The 16,944-nt window shown below is 44.1% G+C and overlaps 1 protein-coding gene across 2 annotated transcripts in view; it reads right to left on the reverse strand.

Annotated features, from left to right (window-relative positions):
• SLC16A14 (solute carrier family 16 member 14) overlaps positions 1,604 to 16,944 on the reverse strand; it is a 38,565-nt gene continuing 23,224 nt past the window's right edge. For both annotated transcript variants that reach the window (XM_021075126.1, XM_021075127.1), the window contains exons 4-5: positions 15,030 to 15,998; positions 1,604 to 5,802 (exon numbers count right to left, since the gene is read on the reverse strand). In XM_021075126.1, the coding sequence (XP_020930785.1) occupies positions 5,651 to 5,802; positions 15,030 to 15,998 (1,121 nt within the window). In that variant the 3' untranslated portion in view covers positions 1,604 to 5,650. The remainder of the gene's footprint in view (positions 5,803 to 15,029; positions 15,999 to 16,944) is intronic.

Raw genomic sequence — 16,944 nt, forward strand, 5'->3', positions numbered from 1 at the left:
TAAGGATCCGGCATTGCTGTGAGCTTCAGTGTAGGTTCCAGACGCAGCTTGGATCTGGCGTTGCTGTGACTGTGGCGTAGAGAGCTCCGATTCAACCCCTAGCCTGGGAAGCTCCATGCGCCATGGGTGCAGCCTAAAAAGACAAAAAATAATAACATTAGTTGAAATATGAAAACATTTGGAAAACCTACAAAACTCAGCAGATTGGTATTTTCCATATGACGACAGCATGATGTTACAAAATCACAAATGGGTAAGAGAGCCATTCAAAGTGCAAGACAGGGAGTTCCCTTTGTGGTGCCATGGAAACGAATCTGACCAGCATCCCTGGCTTCGCTCAGTGGGTCAGGGACCTGGCATTGCCGGGAGCTGTGGTGTAGGTTGCAGACCTGGCTCAGATCCAGCGTGGCTGTGGTGTGAGCTGCAGCTGTAGCTCTGATTTGACCCCTAGCCAGGGAACTTCCATATGCCACAGGTGCGGCCCTAAAAAAAGGCAAAAAAAGCAAAGAAAAAAAAAAAAGAAAAGTGTAAGACAGGCTTTTAATGTTATGTTTTACAAAAGGAACATTGATATGGTGTCAGATTCCACACTGCAAATAACCTTTAAGAAATACCACTTGAGTTTTGGTGTGGTATCCAAAAAAACTATAATTATTTGAAAAGACTAGTAAAATAAATACTCCTTCTCTTTGCGATTGCACATAGGTATGAGGCTGAATTTCCTTCACATATGTCAATCAAAACCATATATAACAACAGACTGAATGCAGAAGCAAACATGAGAACCCAGTTGTCTTCAATTGAGCCAGATATTAAAGAAATTTGCAAAAATGTAAAACAATGCACTATTCTTAAGAAATTTTGGGGGGCATATAGTTACTTTATTATTTTATTCATTTTTTATTATTTTTTAATTTTTTTTGTCTTTTGGTCTTTTAGGGCCACACCCGAGGCATACGGAGGTTCCCAGGCTAGGGGTCTAATTGGAGCTACAGCTGCTGGCCTACGCCACAGTCACAGCCAAGCCAGATCCGAGCTGTGTATGCAACCTACACCACAGCTCACGGCAACGCCAGATCCTTAACCCACTGAGCAAGGCCAGGGATCGAACCTAGTCGAACGTTCCTAGTCGGATTTGTTAACCACTGCGCCACAACGGGAACCCCTGTGAAACACATTTTATCTTGTTTTTCCTTTAGCAATATATCTTGGATACTGTTTTCTAATTTTACATATGGAACCTTTTTTTTTTTTTTAGCGGTCTCATAAACACTACTTTATTTAACGGTTCCCATTGATAGACATTTAAATTATTTCCAATCTTTTATTTAAAAAGCAATAAGTCAAAAAAAAAATCCCTGTTCATTTGTCTTTGTTCATATGTAGGAAAAAAATTTTAGAAATGTAGTTGCTGGCTCAAAAGGTGTGTGTGTTTTAAATTTTGCAGCTAAACTTGGCACTTCTCTCCAGGTGGTTTTACGATCGCACCTAGAGAAAAACTCTTCCAGGGGGAAGAACCAAACTCAATCATCAGTTACATTTTAGTAATTTTCCTCTTAGGGCTAAAAAAATAAAGATTTCGTACAAAAACTCACTGACTCGCTTTAAAGAGGAGAAAATTTATTTAGTCGTATGTAAATAATCATTTGGATACATGAGGGAAAAACCTATAAAGTACATAATATAAATATACAATCAACCTTTATAATATCTTCAAAGAACTATAAATAACATCTTAAACAGAAAATATTAATGTATTTGTGGTAATTCTTTATAAGCATTCTCTTTTTTTGTTGTTGGCAAACAGGAATATTGCAAGTGTGTTTTCCTTTGTTTTTATAAAATAGGGACTTCTGATTTGGTAGAAATGACCATGCCCATAAATACAGCAAATCAACAAACAACTGTACAGACTGAACATGAGCCGATCTCACCTGGATATTTAACTAGAGCTGAGTCATTGGATAAAAAGTTCACACTGATGATGCACAACTAGCAGTGTGAGCATCCAAACACTTGGCCGAATAGCACCATTCCAAATATTTAACACCGCCTCTCCTCAATTTGGTATATTGTCGGTCAATGACCTAAGGATGCAGTCAGTATTAAAACACGTGTTTTTCCATCTAAAACTCCTCATTTAATGGTAAATATATATAGAGAGATAGAACATTGTGTCAGCATTTGAGATTACTTTTATCAAAAACAGAGTGCCGAGGAAGTTCCCTTGTGGTGCAGCGGGTGAAGGATCCGGGGGTGCCACTGCAGCGGCCCAGGTCACTGCTGTGGCACGGGTTAGATCCCTGGCCTGGGAATTTCCACATGCAGAGGGCACGGCCACAAATCAACAAACAAACAACAAACAAACACCCCCCTCGCCCCCGCCAAGCTGGGTTCTTTAACAGCAGCCAAAGCTGTCATGAAAAACAGGTCTTCATGTTGGACCAAATGGAGTATGACATGCAGTTTATTATCTATAATAATTTACAGGCAATTCTCAAATCATTGGAGGTAATATTGCGTGTGTATATTAGCCATGCTTCTGTTTCTCCTTTCCATTAGCTGCCTTGTATGATTATTGTCATTTCGGTGGTCCCTTTCATGACACAGCCCTCCCACCAGACATCGGAGCAGGAAATAATGGAGATGAAACAAAAAGAAAACACGTCCACATAGTCACTCGTCAACCACTCCGAAGGGTTTGGGGAAGGAAAAGACTGAAACGGCTGGCTGAAATTAGGCTGGGGTAACACTCTGCGACTCCAATTACTGGTGCCATATGTGCCTCTCATTGCCAAGGACGATGGAGAGGGGTCTGTATGCACTTTAGATAAATGTGACCTAAGACACTGGCAATGATATTCAAGTATTTTCGTGTGTGTGATGAGCACATTGTGAGTGGAAATTTAAACAGTTCTCAGCTATGTGTCCAAAGAGAGGCAGCCAGAAATTTCAAAATGATGCTGGGAAGAACCATTCTGTAGTCTGAAAAATGTTTGGCTTAGAAAAATAGAGATCTTCGATAAAGGAAGAGCATTATTTGATGCCACGGAGCAAAGTTATCGTCCGCATGAAATCCATCAAGAGAACTATTTTAAAAACTGTGCTGAGCTTGGGCAAATGAATTGTCCGTAGCCCAAGAGGCAGCGGAGCAGGGCTATTTGTTACCCCTACTCCAATGTCAAGTGCACAGACATTCGGACCAAGGGCGTTTCGTATATCACTCTTACGACTTGATAGTCCTATATTTTTGGAATCAGTAACATGCTTTACAAATGATTTAACCACCGACTTTACATGCCAACCAGCAATTAGTTGTCTATTTTATTTACTGGGCAGGAGAAACACAGAAAAAAAATTTCTATAGGCCCCAGATCATGCTTATAAACTATGCCAGTGCGATGAATAAAAGTGCTTGAATTGTAGCCCTTGATTCAAAGGTGATATGCACAAATATGACTTTCACTAAGGAGATTATTAGTATTATTTCTTAAGGTTTTGCCTCAAGATTCAGTTTACGACTGAACAGTACTGAATTAGGAATTTTTTTTAGGTTTTTGTTTATTACAGTTGATTTACATTGTTCTCTCAATTTCTGTGGTATAGCAGAGTGACCCAGCCATATATATATATATATACATACATTCTTTTGCTCACCTTATCCTCCATCATGTTCCATCCCAGGTGACTAGACATAGTTCCCTGTGCTGTACAGCAGGATCTCATCACTTATCTATTCCAAATGCAATCGTTTGCATCGATGAAATAGGATTAATGGCTTTTCTTAGAGGAAGATTTAGAAACTGTATTCCCTGGCTGCAGAATTCCTTAATAGAAATACAAACTGTGTTTCCTTAATTGTACTAAAGGTACTACCTTTGAAATGAGAGCCTGCCTTCGTTTTACCCTCATAGATCAATAGCTCCCTATAACAATATGAAATCTAGTCATGTACTTTTTCTTTTTTTTTTTCTTTTTGTCTTTTTGCCATTTCTAGGGCCGCTCCCCTGGTATATGGAGGTTCCCAGGCTAGGGGTCTAATCGGAGCTGAAGCCGCTGGCCTATACCACAGCCACAGCAACGTGGGATCTAAGCTGAGTCTGCAACCTACACCACAGCTCACGGCAACGCCGGATCCTTAACCCACTGAGCAAGGCCAGGGATCAAACCCGCACCCTCATGGTTCCTAGTCAGATTCGTTAACCACTGAGCCACGATGGGAACTCCTCTAGTCACGTTCTTGTGCTTAAAGCCCCTTTATAGGTTTCCTCCACTATCCAAAAGCAGAGCGTTCAATGAAATCTTAACCAAAATGGCACAGTGCAAAAAAGCAATGACCTTAGGACACATCTTTTTTGTGAGGCACAGAATAAATTGAGATCAAGCCCAGATGCCCACAGAGCTCAAAGCTATGGCAATCGACACTGAGATGCTGTGTGGTTCCCGGGGAGGAGCTTGGCCAAGCCACTTTTACTGCTCTGGGCATGTGTTTCCTCTATAAAGTTTGTTGAAAAACTGCTGGAGGCAGTGTGCCTTTTTTTATTTTTATTTTTATTTTATTTAAGGACTGCACTTGCAGCATATGGAAGTTCCCAAGCTATCGTTTGAATTGAAGCTGCAGCTGCTGGTCTACATCACAGCCACAGCCACAGCAACTCAGGATCCTAGCCACATCTTCGACCTACACCACAGCTCATGGCAACGCCAGATCCCAACCTGATGAGCAAGGCCAGGGATCGAACTCGCATCCTCATGGTTCCTAGTTGGATGTCTTTCCTCTGCGCCATGACGGGAACTCCATTTTTTTTTTTTTAATTTAAAAAAATTTTTAAATAAAAGCAATGTCCTCCTTGGGTTTCTTCTGCTGAGCAGAAACAAGCAATAAAGTAGGTCTTTGTATAAGTGGAGGGGCAAAAATGCTTTCGAAAGGTAGAGGAGACCTTTACCTGTAAGCTTCCCCAAAAGCATTTTGATACCTTATTTTCACCTTACAAAAAAAAGCAGGTGAGTTGAAAAGCTTTAATTCCTTGTCTTTGTTTTATTTTATTTTATTTTTTTTATCTTTTGTCTTTTTAGGGCCGCACCTGTGGCATATGGAGGTTCCCAGGCTAGGGGTCCAATCGGAGCTGTAGCCACCAGCCTACGCCAGAGCCACAGCAACGTGGGATCCGAACTGCGTCTGCAACCTACACAGCTCACGGCAATGCCAGATCCTTAACCCACTGAGCGAGGCCAGGGCTCGAACCTGCAACCTCATGGTTCCTAATCGGATTCGTTAACCACTGAGCCACGACGGGAACGCCAATTCCTTGTCTTTGTTTTAAAAGCTGTATCCAAAACCCTAGTCTTAGAGGAGGACTAGAGAGAGAATGGTTTTTCTAAGGGCATCTCTACCAGTGATTTAATAGGCTGTCTTTGAAGGTCACTGTCACCTCTAAAATGCATGTATACCTTCATATCTCCCGGCATTGCTTCTCCCCACATGGAAAGGCAGGGCTGCCTCCGAAAGAAGCCATGACAATGGCATTTACAAATGACAGTGCCAGTTACGTACAATGTGCTTTCCCAGGATATGTCACAGGCGCCTCACAGCAGCCATGTGAGGTAGGCGTGAGGAGGAAAGACATCTTACATGGAACATGACATGACACTACGCATTGGCACCATCCATGTATTTTTTTCTGGATTGTTCTATAATGTGAATACATGGTTGAATGAGTAAAAAGAGTATCCCTACCATGTAGAGTAAACCACATACGTAGAAGGAAAAATCGTATTTTTGTGTGATGTCATAGATCCAGCCTGCAAAACAAAAAAGAATATGTTCCGTGTAGCGGCATTGAGAGAGTAAAGTCAAGAACACAAAGCAAGCATTTATTGATACGGTAAATAATTCTCTAAGAATTTACTATATGCCATTTAATGCTCTCAGAGTTTTGTCTAGCCATTTTTTAAGTCTGGGCTGTAGGAACCAGAGCTCTCAGTGCCTGAGGATGGCTGCATTTATCTTTTAAGCCACTGGGGTACTTTTCTAAAGGCACTGAAACAGTAGCTGGTCAACCCACGGGGAGAATCTTCTGGCTCACAGCCCTCAGGGTGACTCTCAGGTGGCCACAAAGCCAGCAGTGAAAAGTAAATCTAATGATTTCTTTCTTCCTTCCTTCCTTCCTCCTTCCCTCCCCACCCCTCTCTCTCTTTCTTTTCTTTCCTTCCTTCCCTCCCTCCTTCCTTCCTTCCTTCCTTCCTTTCCTTCTTTCCTTTCTTTCATTCCTTTCTTTTAAGGCCCACAGGTGCGGCATATGGAAGTTCCCAGGCTAGGAGTCCAATTGGAGGCACAGCTGCCGGTCTACATAGCAATCATAGCAATGCTGGATCTGAGTCGCATCTGTGACCTAGGTCACGGCTTTTGGCAACACTGGATCCTTAATCCACTGAATGAGGCCAGGGATCAAACCCACATCCTCACAGATATGAGTCAAGTTTGTTTCTGCTGAGCCACGATGGGAACTCCTCTAATGATTTTCTTTTTACGCAAATATTAACACAAATCTTTTCTAAAACCTCAGAACTCTTCTGAAGTTTCCAGGGTGTATCAAAAGAGGCGGAGCAGAAGATGTGACCTTTCCTTCATTTTGAAGTATTTGAGAGTAAACATCAGTTCTAGAAAGTTTCCAGATTTTATAAAATTCACATTTACAGCTATAAACATTTAATATACATGTTTAAATTCATGAAACTTTAAATTTCTAAAGGTATAGCCTTAAATGCTAAGTTACCAGTTCTTTTCCAAAAATACTATTGTAATCCAATACTTTCATACAATTATCTTATTAGGTACTCTAAAATATTACCATATTTCATGGATTCTATGATACCATGAATTACATGATGCATTATTATCTTTTATATCAATACGAAAGAAATATCTTTAGGGAATTCCCATTGTGGCAGAGCAGAAATGAATCCGACTAGGATCCATGAGGGTGTGGGTTCCATCCCTGGCCTCACTCAGTGGGTTGGGGATCCGGCATGGCTATGAGATGTGGCTCAGATGCCACGTTGCTGTAGCTGTGGAGTAGGCCAGCAGCCGTAGCTCCAATTAGACCCCTAGCCTGGGAACTTCCATATATCCAGGGTGTGGCCCTAAAAAGCAAAGCAAAAAAATAAAACTTCGTTAATTAAAATATGACTCAGAGTTCTCATCATGGCTCAGTGGAAATGCTTCTGACTAGTATCCATGAGGACACAGGTTTGATCCCCAGCCTTGATCAGTGGGTTAAGGATCTGGCGTTGCCGTGAGCTGCAGTGTAGGTTGCAGATGTGTCTTGGATCTGGCATTGCTGTGGCTGTGGTGTAGGCCAGCAGCTACAGCTCTGAATCGATCCCTAGCCTGGGAACCTCCATATGCTGTGGGTGCGGCCCTAAAAGAAAAAAAAAAAAGAAAAGACAAAAAACATAAACTATGACTCGATATTTTCCTAGGACTTTGTAAAAGGCATTCTGATTTCAGAGACATTAAAATGTGGGAAAAAAAGGTCTCAGAAACTATGAAACATGATGTTTCTTTTACTTTGGTAATTAATTCTAAGAATCGGTCACATGTCATGGACCCCAAACAGCCAGCTATGCAAACTGAGAGGATTAAGCTGTACACAGAATTTTATTTATGGTAAAACTGCAAATGTAAACATTCAATTTTTTCATTTCAAAAGTGCATTAATTAGCAAAGGCATAGGAAAAATACAAATGATTTAATGACCAAACAGTATTCCACGGCCTCTTAAAAAAAAATCTAGTCGGCAAATGAATGCACAAATGCAACTTAACCTTCTCCCACCAACAGCCACACAAAAGCAACTGCTAAATCTGTAAGCTAGTACCTCTGACTTTCTGGGGGTTAGCTCTCTCCCCTGTTTATTGTACCTAGTGAATAATGTGCCTGGATGAGTCAAGGATGACATAAAGAAAAACAAACAATGAAAGTTCCCCTCGTGGCGCAGTGGAAGTGAATCCAACTAGGATCCATGAGGTTTCGAGTTCGATCCCTGGGCTTGCTCAGTGGGTTAAGGATCTAGCGTTGTCATGAGCTGTGATGTAGGTAGCAGATGTGGCTGGGATCCCGAGTTGCTGTGGCTGTGGTGTAGTCTGGCAGCTATAGCTCAAATTAGACCCCTAGCCTAGGAACCTCCATATGCCGCGGGTGTGGCCCTAAAAAGGCAAAAAAAAAAAAAGAAAAAAAAAAAGAAGAAAAAGAAAAGAGAAACAAAAAGAGCCTCAAAAATGTTTACTTTTAAAAAATGAATCAAAAGCTATGTTCTGGACATAGTTTAAAAGTTAACCAAGCTATTGGGTTTGTTATTGGCCATATGAAGGGAGAGGCTATCATCTGAAAAAAAAAAAAAAAAAAAGCATTCAGGGGAGTTCCCTTCATGACTCAGCAGTTAACGAGACTGACTTGGACCCATGAGGTTGAGGGTTCGATCCCTGGCCTTGATCAGTGGGTTAAGGATCCAGTATTGCCATGAGCTGTGGTGTCGGTCGAAGACGCGGCTTGGATCTGGCATTGCTGTGGCTGTGGTATAGTCTGGCAGCTGCAGCTCCTACTTGACCCCTAGCCTGGGAACTTCCATATGGCTCGGGTGCAGCCCTAAAAAGAAAAAAAAAAAAGAAAAAAAAAAAAGTGTTCAGAGGAGGCTTCGTAAATGGTCTATCATCTTTTCTTAATCTCCAATTTTTTTTTTTTTTTTTTTTTTTTTTGCTATTTCTTGGGCCGCTCCTGCAGCATATGGAGGTTCCCAGGCTAGGGGTTGAATCGGAGCTGCAGCCACCAGCCTACGCCAGAGCCACAGCAACGCAGGATCTGAGCCGCGTCTGAGAACTACACCACAGCTCACAGCAACACTGGATCGTTAACCCACTGAGCAAGGGCAGGGACCAAACCCACATCCTCATGGTTCCTAGTCGGATTCGTTAACCACTGCGTCATGACGGGAACTCCCGTTAATCTCCAATTTGATTCCTTTTTTTTCCCTTTGATTCTGTCTTGTGTCAATTTTTAATCTAATTTAATTTAATTTATTAATTTATTTTTTTGGCCAGGCCCATGGCATGTCACAGCAGGGACCTGTGCCACAGCAGGGACAATGCTGGATTCTTAACTCACTGAGCCATCAGGGCACTCCTTAATCTCTAATTCGAGATAAGAGAGACAGAAAAGATTAAATATGTAATCCAGAAAAAGTGATTCAGCTTAAGCATTGAATCAGGAAGACACACTGACATATGAACAAAAACACATCCGGCTTTTGCTCGGTCCCATCATTTGTCAGCCGTGGACCACTGTGAATTATGATGAAGTGAACGTTCACTTGTGTCTATAAACAGAGCATGACAGCTACAATTTCTAAAAAATCAATACATATAAATAAACTTCTCATGCTCCACTCATCCCATATGAAAGCTGATCTTGCATTTTTATAGTTAAATCCTTACTTTTCATATGATCAAATGATTGAGAGTAGGAGGAGTTCCCTGGTGGCCTAGTAGTGAAGGATCCGGCGTTGTCACTGCTGTGGCTTGGGTTTGATCCCTGGCCTGGGGAACTTCTACATGCTGAAGGCGAAGCCAAAAAAAAAAGAAAAAGGGAGAGTAGAAAATGATGCCTTTAGGAGTTCCTGTTATGGCTCAGTGATTAACGAACCCAACTAGCATCTATGAGGACACAAGTTTGATCCCTGGCCTCACTTAGTGGCTCAAGGATCTGGTGTTGCCGTGAGCTGTGGTGTAGGTCACAGACTCGGCTTGGATCATGTGTTGCTGTGGCTCTGGTGTAGGCTGGGAACCAGCCTGATTTGCCCCCTAGCCTGGGAACCTCCACGTGCTGCGGGAGCAGCCCCCAAAACAAAAATAAAATAGAATAAAATAAAAAAATATAAAAATAAATAAATAAATTGCATTCTGGAGTTCTCTTGTGGTGGAACAGGTTAAGGATCCTGCATTGTCACTGCAGTTGCCTGGGTCACTGCTGTGATACAGGGTCCATCCTTGGCCCAGGAACTTCCACATGCCATGGGCATGGCCAAAAAAAAAATTGCATTCTTTTTTCATTTGGGTCTGTTAGATGAGAATCCATGGCTATTTTTCTTATTTATTATGTAAGTATTCCCAACTCTTGGTGAAAAAAACATTGCAAATTATTGTTAGGATGTTATATTTTATTAGAGTGTTGTGGAATACGTGTAGATTCTTTTTTCTTCTTTTTTTTTCTTTTTACGGCCATACCTCCAGCATATGGAAGTTCCCAGGCGAGGGCTTGCATCCAAGCTGCAGTTGCCGGCCTACCCCCACAGATTGTAGCAATGCTGGATTTTTAGCCCAAAGAGTGAGGCCAGGGATGGAGTCTGCATCCTTGCAGACACTATGTTGGGTTCTTGACCTACTGGGCCACAACAGCCACTCCGGATATGTATAGATTCTTGGTCAGTCAAATTCAGTGGCCAAGTTCTGCTGTCCTTTACCCTGGAAACATCTAGAAAAGTAGCTACTATTATGATATCACTCAAAGAGAGGTACTGAACGCCCAGCAACATTATCAATGAATTACAGCAAGTTCATGTTTGCTAAATGACATGGTTGAAATGTCTGCTCAATATCGTTGATTGCACATTCTTCTCCTAAATGGAAATGTGTGATTGTCTAACATGCTACTAAATGGGGCCAGATTTTTTAATGCCAGTAGAAACTGCTTCGAAAAATGGAAAACACATTCATTTCTAAACCCATTAAAGAAGAAAAAGCTAAAGTGAACAGTAATTTTCCTTGTAGCCAATCACGCTAAGTCATAATTTCTAGCCCACCTGGGATTTCCAGCAAGAATTTCATGTGGTTATTTAGTCCTGCCTACTGCCAGGGACTTGTGTTCTATGATGCATAGAGGCTGGCCTTGCATCTCACTGCAGTGGTGGCTCCTTGGCCTGAAAGGTCAATGAATGAAACACAATGCGATCAGCCCATCATGCTGTTGAGCATTCCTCAGTGCAGCAAGTCAGAGGAAGGAGAAGAAACAGACAGAAAGAATGAGGGGTCCCTTTAGACCACCGGCCTGGAGACGTTCGTCAGAACACTGATTTCAGAGTCCTCACGGCAGCATCCGACATGCATTCACAGTAGGTTTGTAACCATGAACACAGTGGCTTCTACCGTCCATGGCGGATCAAATTCAAGTACAGACTCCACCTCTAGGAAGGAACATGAAGCCTGCAGAGGTCAGCCCTGAAGACTGAGGGTTGGGAATATCTCCCTGTCTTTGAGGTATACATCCTTTCTCTTCCACTCAAGAAAGTGCACTGGAAGGCAGCTGTGTGAAAAGGAAACGACCACGGGGATGGGATAAGGAAACCAGGCTGGCAAGCCCTGGGGCTTTAACCCACACTGATCACGAATTACTTAGGCTGCACCTCACGGCCGTGTTGTGATGCTGCTATTGAAAGGTGATGGATCAATATAAAATAACCCCAGACTGACCATTGGAAGCAGAAAGGACCCCCAGATAATGCAAAGAAACATCAACAGCAGATTCTGTTTTCTTTCTTTCTCTTTCTTTCTTTCTTTCTTTCTTTCTTTCTTTCTTTCTTTCTTTCTTTCTTTCTTTCTTTCTTTCTTTCTTTCCTTCCTTCCTTCCTTCCTTCCTTCCTTCCTTCCTTCCTTCCTTCCTTCCTCCCTTCCCTCCCTTCTCCCTCCATTCTTTTTTTCTTAAAATTCTTTTTAGGGCCACATCTACGTCACATGAAAGTTCCTGGGCTAGGGGTTGAATCAGAGGGGCAGCTGCTGGCTTACACCACAGCCACAGCACTGTCAGATCCAGGCTGTGTCTGCGACCTACACCACAGGTTGCAGCAACGCCAGATCCTTAACCCACTGACTGAGGCCAGGGAATGAACCTGCATCCCCATGGATACTAGTTGGATTCTTTTATATATATATATGTATGTATGTATGTATGTATTTTGCTTTTTAGGGACACACCCAAGGCATATGGAACCAGGCTAGAGGTCCAATCGGAGCTACAGGTGCTGGCCTATGCCACAGCCATAGCCACAGAAACGCAGGATCCTTAACCCACTGAGCAAGGCCAGGGATCGAACCCACAACCTCATGGTTCCTAGTCGTATTCATTAACCACTGAGCCACAATGGGAACTCCCTAGTCAGATTCTCAACTGGCTGAGCTACAACAGGAACTCAGCAGCAGATTCCATTTCCACATAACAATATATCTGAAGGACTTCCAACAGGGAAAGCTACTTGTATGAGCCACTGATAATGTCCCCATCTCCTTGATGGATATTTGAGTTTAACATCTCTGGCAGTTACCATGAGTTAACTGATCCAAATTCCAATCTCGATTTTTTTTTTCTCCTTTCCTTCCTCTAGTAGAGACTAGAAAGCAAAATTCTCCAATTCTCAATTCCCCTTGAAGCTCAGACTAGCTGTGTGACACAGTTCTGTTCCATCAGATATAAGTGGATAAACTGCTGGGACTGAACTATTCATCCTTTCCTCTTTCTTATCATATGTAAGGATGTAGTGGTTGGAGCTACTGCAGCCATTGTGTGACTATGAGGCAAGGCAGCATGAGGAAAAAGCCAAGAGGACCTTGAGACACTGTCCCAATATCATCTGGTCTCTAAACTCTAGATTTCTTTTTCGTTTTTTTCTTTCTTTTTTTTTTGTCTTTTTGCCATTTCTAGGGCTGCTCCTGCAGCATATGGAGGTTCCCAGGCTAGGAGTCTAATCAGAGCTGTAGCTGCTGGTCTGTGCCAGAGCCACAGCAACTTGGGATCCGAGCCATGTCTGCGACCTACACCACAGCTCACGGCCACACTGGATCCTTAACTCACTGAGCGAGGCCAGGGATTCAACCCACAACCTCATGGTTTCTAGTTGGATTCATTAACCACTGAGCCACGACGGGAACTCCCTAGATTTCTGATTATGTGACATAATTAAAATCTCAGTTTAAGCTACCATCAGCAGGGTGTTCTCTTACAATAAAATGCAGCCCTAACTGATAGCGAATTCTATACAATGAGATCACTGAGCAGTTCTGACTTTTCAGCTGCCAGTATTGTCTGCTGCACTGCTAAGAGTTATTCCCTGTCACCTAGAAGTGCTGTTCTTGCATCTCCATGTGCAGGCAGAAAATAGGAACAGCTTGATCCAGGAGGGGCCCTTTTAATTCTTGGGGCTTAAACCTTTAGTCAGCCAGTTGCCAGTGTGGTCAGCTGCATAGGGAAAAACCTCTGATTTCTTGAGCTTCAAATTCTGAGGGGGACTTAAAAATGGGTGTGTTGGCACAAACTCTCTGCCAGCAGGGTCCCAGGATGGGAGATGGCTGTGGATCTGTAGAGGGACAGAGAGGAAGGGGGTGGGGAGGGCTTTGTCTGGCACCCAGGGGGGAAAGAAGTCACTGGGAAGAAGTCTTTCTTTTCTTTTCTTTTTCTTTTTATGGCTGCACCTGCAGCATATGGAAGTTTCCCGGGCCAAGGGTCAAATCTGAGCTACAGCTGCCAGCCTGTGGCACAGCCATGGTGGCAACTCAGAATCTGAACCACATCGGATTCAGCCAGATCCCTAACCCACTGAGCAAAGCCAGGGATTGAACCCGCATCCTCACAGAGACATCACTGGCTTCTTAACCTGCTGAACCACAATGGGAACTCTAGGAAAAAGCAGTCCTACAGAGGATATGAGAATACAGGTCTGGAGTATCCACACAGGCAGAGAATAGGACGTCTGAATAGATGAGTCCTACCAGCTTCGCTTAAAACCGTGCACAGACTTTCTGGCAGTTTTGACAATGGTCCCCAGCCCTGGCCTGGCTGCCCTAATATTCACCTTCAGAGAGCACCTTGACCTTTGGCCATGGCCCCTGCCATGCTCTGCAGGCTCATGGCAGGAGCCATTTACTTTGCCAGCCTGGCTGTTTTATCTCTCGGATTATGGGTCAAAAATTCATCTGCATCCTACATGAAAGAATGATTTTTTTGGTGGGCTGTGCTCATGGAATGCAGAAGTTCCTGGGCCAGGGACAGAACCCAAGCCACCACAGTGATAACACTGGATCCTTGATCACTAGACCACCAGGGAACTCCGAAAGAATGATCTTTAACTTGCTAAAATTTATAAGTGAGAAACTGGAGCAGGAATAGGGGAAAAAAGGAGCATGTGCATAAACAGAAACTTCCTTATTTATCTTGGACTTCTAACATCTTTTTTTTTTTTTTTTTTTTGGCCACGTCTGTGGCATGTGGAACTTCTCTGGCCAGGGACTGAACCTGTGCCACAGCAGTGACAATGCTGGATCCTTAACTGCTAGGCCACCAGAGAACTCCTATCTTGTTTATTTTTTATTTTATTTTATATATTTATTTTTTGTCTTTTTGCCTTTTTCTTGGGCCGCTCCCACGGCATATGAGGTTCCCAGGCTAGGGGTCTAATCGGAGCTGTGGGCACTGGCCTACACCAGAGCCACAGCAACTCGGGATCCGAGCTGTGTCTGCGACCTACACCACAGCTCATGGCAGTGCTGGATCCTTAACCCACTGAGCAAGGCCAGGGATCGAACCTGCAACCTCATGGTTCCTAGTCGGATTGGTCAACCACTGCGCCATGACAGGAACTCCCGAGAACTCCTATCTTGGACTTGGACTTTTTTTTTTTTATCTTTTTGTCTTTTTAGGGCTGCACCCGCGGCATATGGAGGTTCCCAGGCTAGGGGTCCAATTGGAGCTGTAGCCGCTGGCCTACGCCAGAGCCACAGCAACTTGGGGTCGGAGCCGCGTCTATGACCTACACCACAGCTCACGGCAACGCCGGATCCTTAACCCACTGAGTGAGGCCAGGGATCGAACCCACAACCTCATGGTTCCTAGTCGGATTCACTAACCACTGAGCCTTGTCGGGAACTCATAAATGAGAATACGACTTTTCTACCTGCACACTGAGCTCCTGAAACCTTGACCACTTTACCTGCAAAAGGTGGTCCCAGCAACGCGGAGATGCCATTAGCACAGATGATGATGCCGTAGGCGTTGGCCAGGTGCTCGATCCCCACCAAGTCTTCAGTCACCACGGGCATCAGGGAGAAATAACCGCTGGAAAATCCTATCAGCGCACAGATGACCGCCAGGCTGGCGTACGTGTGCATCGAGGGCAGAATAAAAATACAAAGGACCAGGGTGAAGTTGGCCATGAGGAAGACATTCCAGACGCTGATGCAAGGTAGGTCGGCCACAATGCCCAGGATCACTTTTCCGAAGATGTGAACTATTGCTATAATCGACGTCAGAGGGAAAACATCGTTTTCTTCGGATAAATTGTACAAATTGACTATCTCTGGGAGGTGAATGAAAGGGATGACAAAGCTGCTGTATGCAAACAGAGCCCAGAAGACAAAGGCGACAAACATCCGATTAGTAAAGAGCGAGGCTGTTCCAAAATAGCCCGAGTACCAATCCTGGAAGCCCTTCCTGATTTTCACGGTCAGCTGGCTCATCATCTTCAGAACCCGAAAGGCGCACATGTCCTTTCGGTGCGCGGCCTTCTCCGGGACTGGCACGTCCCCGAGGGAGTCGTCGGTGCCGGGGCCACCCTCCTTTTCCTCAGTTCCGCCTGGTTGTCCGCTGGACCTAATCGATTCGGTGGAGTGAGCAGGGATCACGTGTGGCTCTTTCCCTCCTGGGACGTCTCCATCCATCCCAGGAGAGAGAGGTCTCATGAGCGCCCCGCAGACACACAGGTTCAGGGACACGGCGCCTTGGATGAACATGGCATTCCGCCACCCGTACTCCGCGCACAGGTACTTGAGCAGAACCGTCATGAGAAATGTGCCAAACCCAGTCCCCGTGGTGCTGAGGCCCTGGGCGAGGGCGCGCCTCTTCTGGAAGTACCTGCCCACCATGACCACGGCCGGCAGGTAGGCCATCCCGCTGCCAAAGCCTGCACAGAAAGGGCAGAAAAGGCACAGGGCGTAACATAAATGGCCACAGCCTGGATTCGCAGCTTTTAAAGATCATCTGCATTTCATCATATGAGACTTCATTACTTTTTTTTTTTTTTCTTTTGGCTGCCACGTGGCATATGGAGTTCCCGGGCCAGGGATCAGATCTGAGCTGCACATGCAACCTACACCGTGCCTGCAGCAACGTCAGATCCTTTAACCCACTGCCAGGCTGGGAATTGAACCTACCTTCCCATTGCACCAGTGGGAACTTCTCTATCACTTTCTTTGGTCCCCCCCACACACCGTGTTATTCATTTGTTTACTTTTTTGTATTTTTAGGGCTGCACCCATGGCATATAGGGGTTCCCAGGCTAGGGGTCCAATCGGAGCTACAGCTGCTGGCTTACGCCAGAGCCATAGCAACGCGGGATCCGAGCCGCGTCTGCAACCTACACCACAGCTCATGGCAATGCCGGATCCTTAACCCACTGAGCAAGGGCAGGGACCGAACCCACAACCTCATGGTTCCTAGTCGGATTCGTTAACCACTGAGCCACGACAGGAACTCCAATAAGCCCACATTCTTATACTGGAATATAATCTCCACCAGGGCAAGACTGTGTCTCCTTTCGCCACACTAAGAACATGCAGTGTGTGCTTAGTGATTTGAATGGATTCTGAAGGTTCTGCTGTCAGTGCTAATTGCATATAATACCCAGGAAAGCATTTACCTACAAGGGGATGAAGAGTGATTCCAGGCAATTTGCAAAAGCCTCAGGAGTGGACCAATGTGTTCCCAAATTAATTAGGAGAATAAAAGGAATTAAATAAACCCATAAATATACGTGGCTACTAGATGTCAAAAATACATGGTACTCATTTGCACCTTTGATTTTTAATTATATCTTTCTTAGAAAACAGGAACAGTTGGTGATATACATG

Source organism: Sus scrofa, chromosome 15 (genome assembly GCF_000003025.6).
Source record: "Sus scrofa isolate TJ Tabasco breed Duroc chromosome 15, Sscrofa11.1, whole genome shotgun sequence".
Classification (NCBI taxonomy): Eukaryota; Metazoa; Chordata; class Mammalia; order Artiodactyla; family Suidae; genus Sus; species Sus scrofa.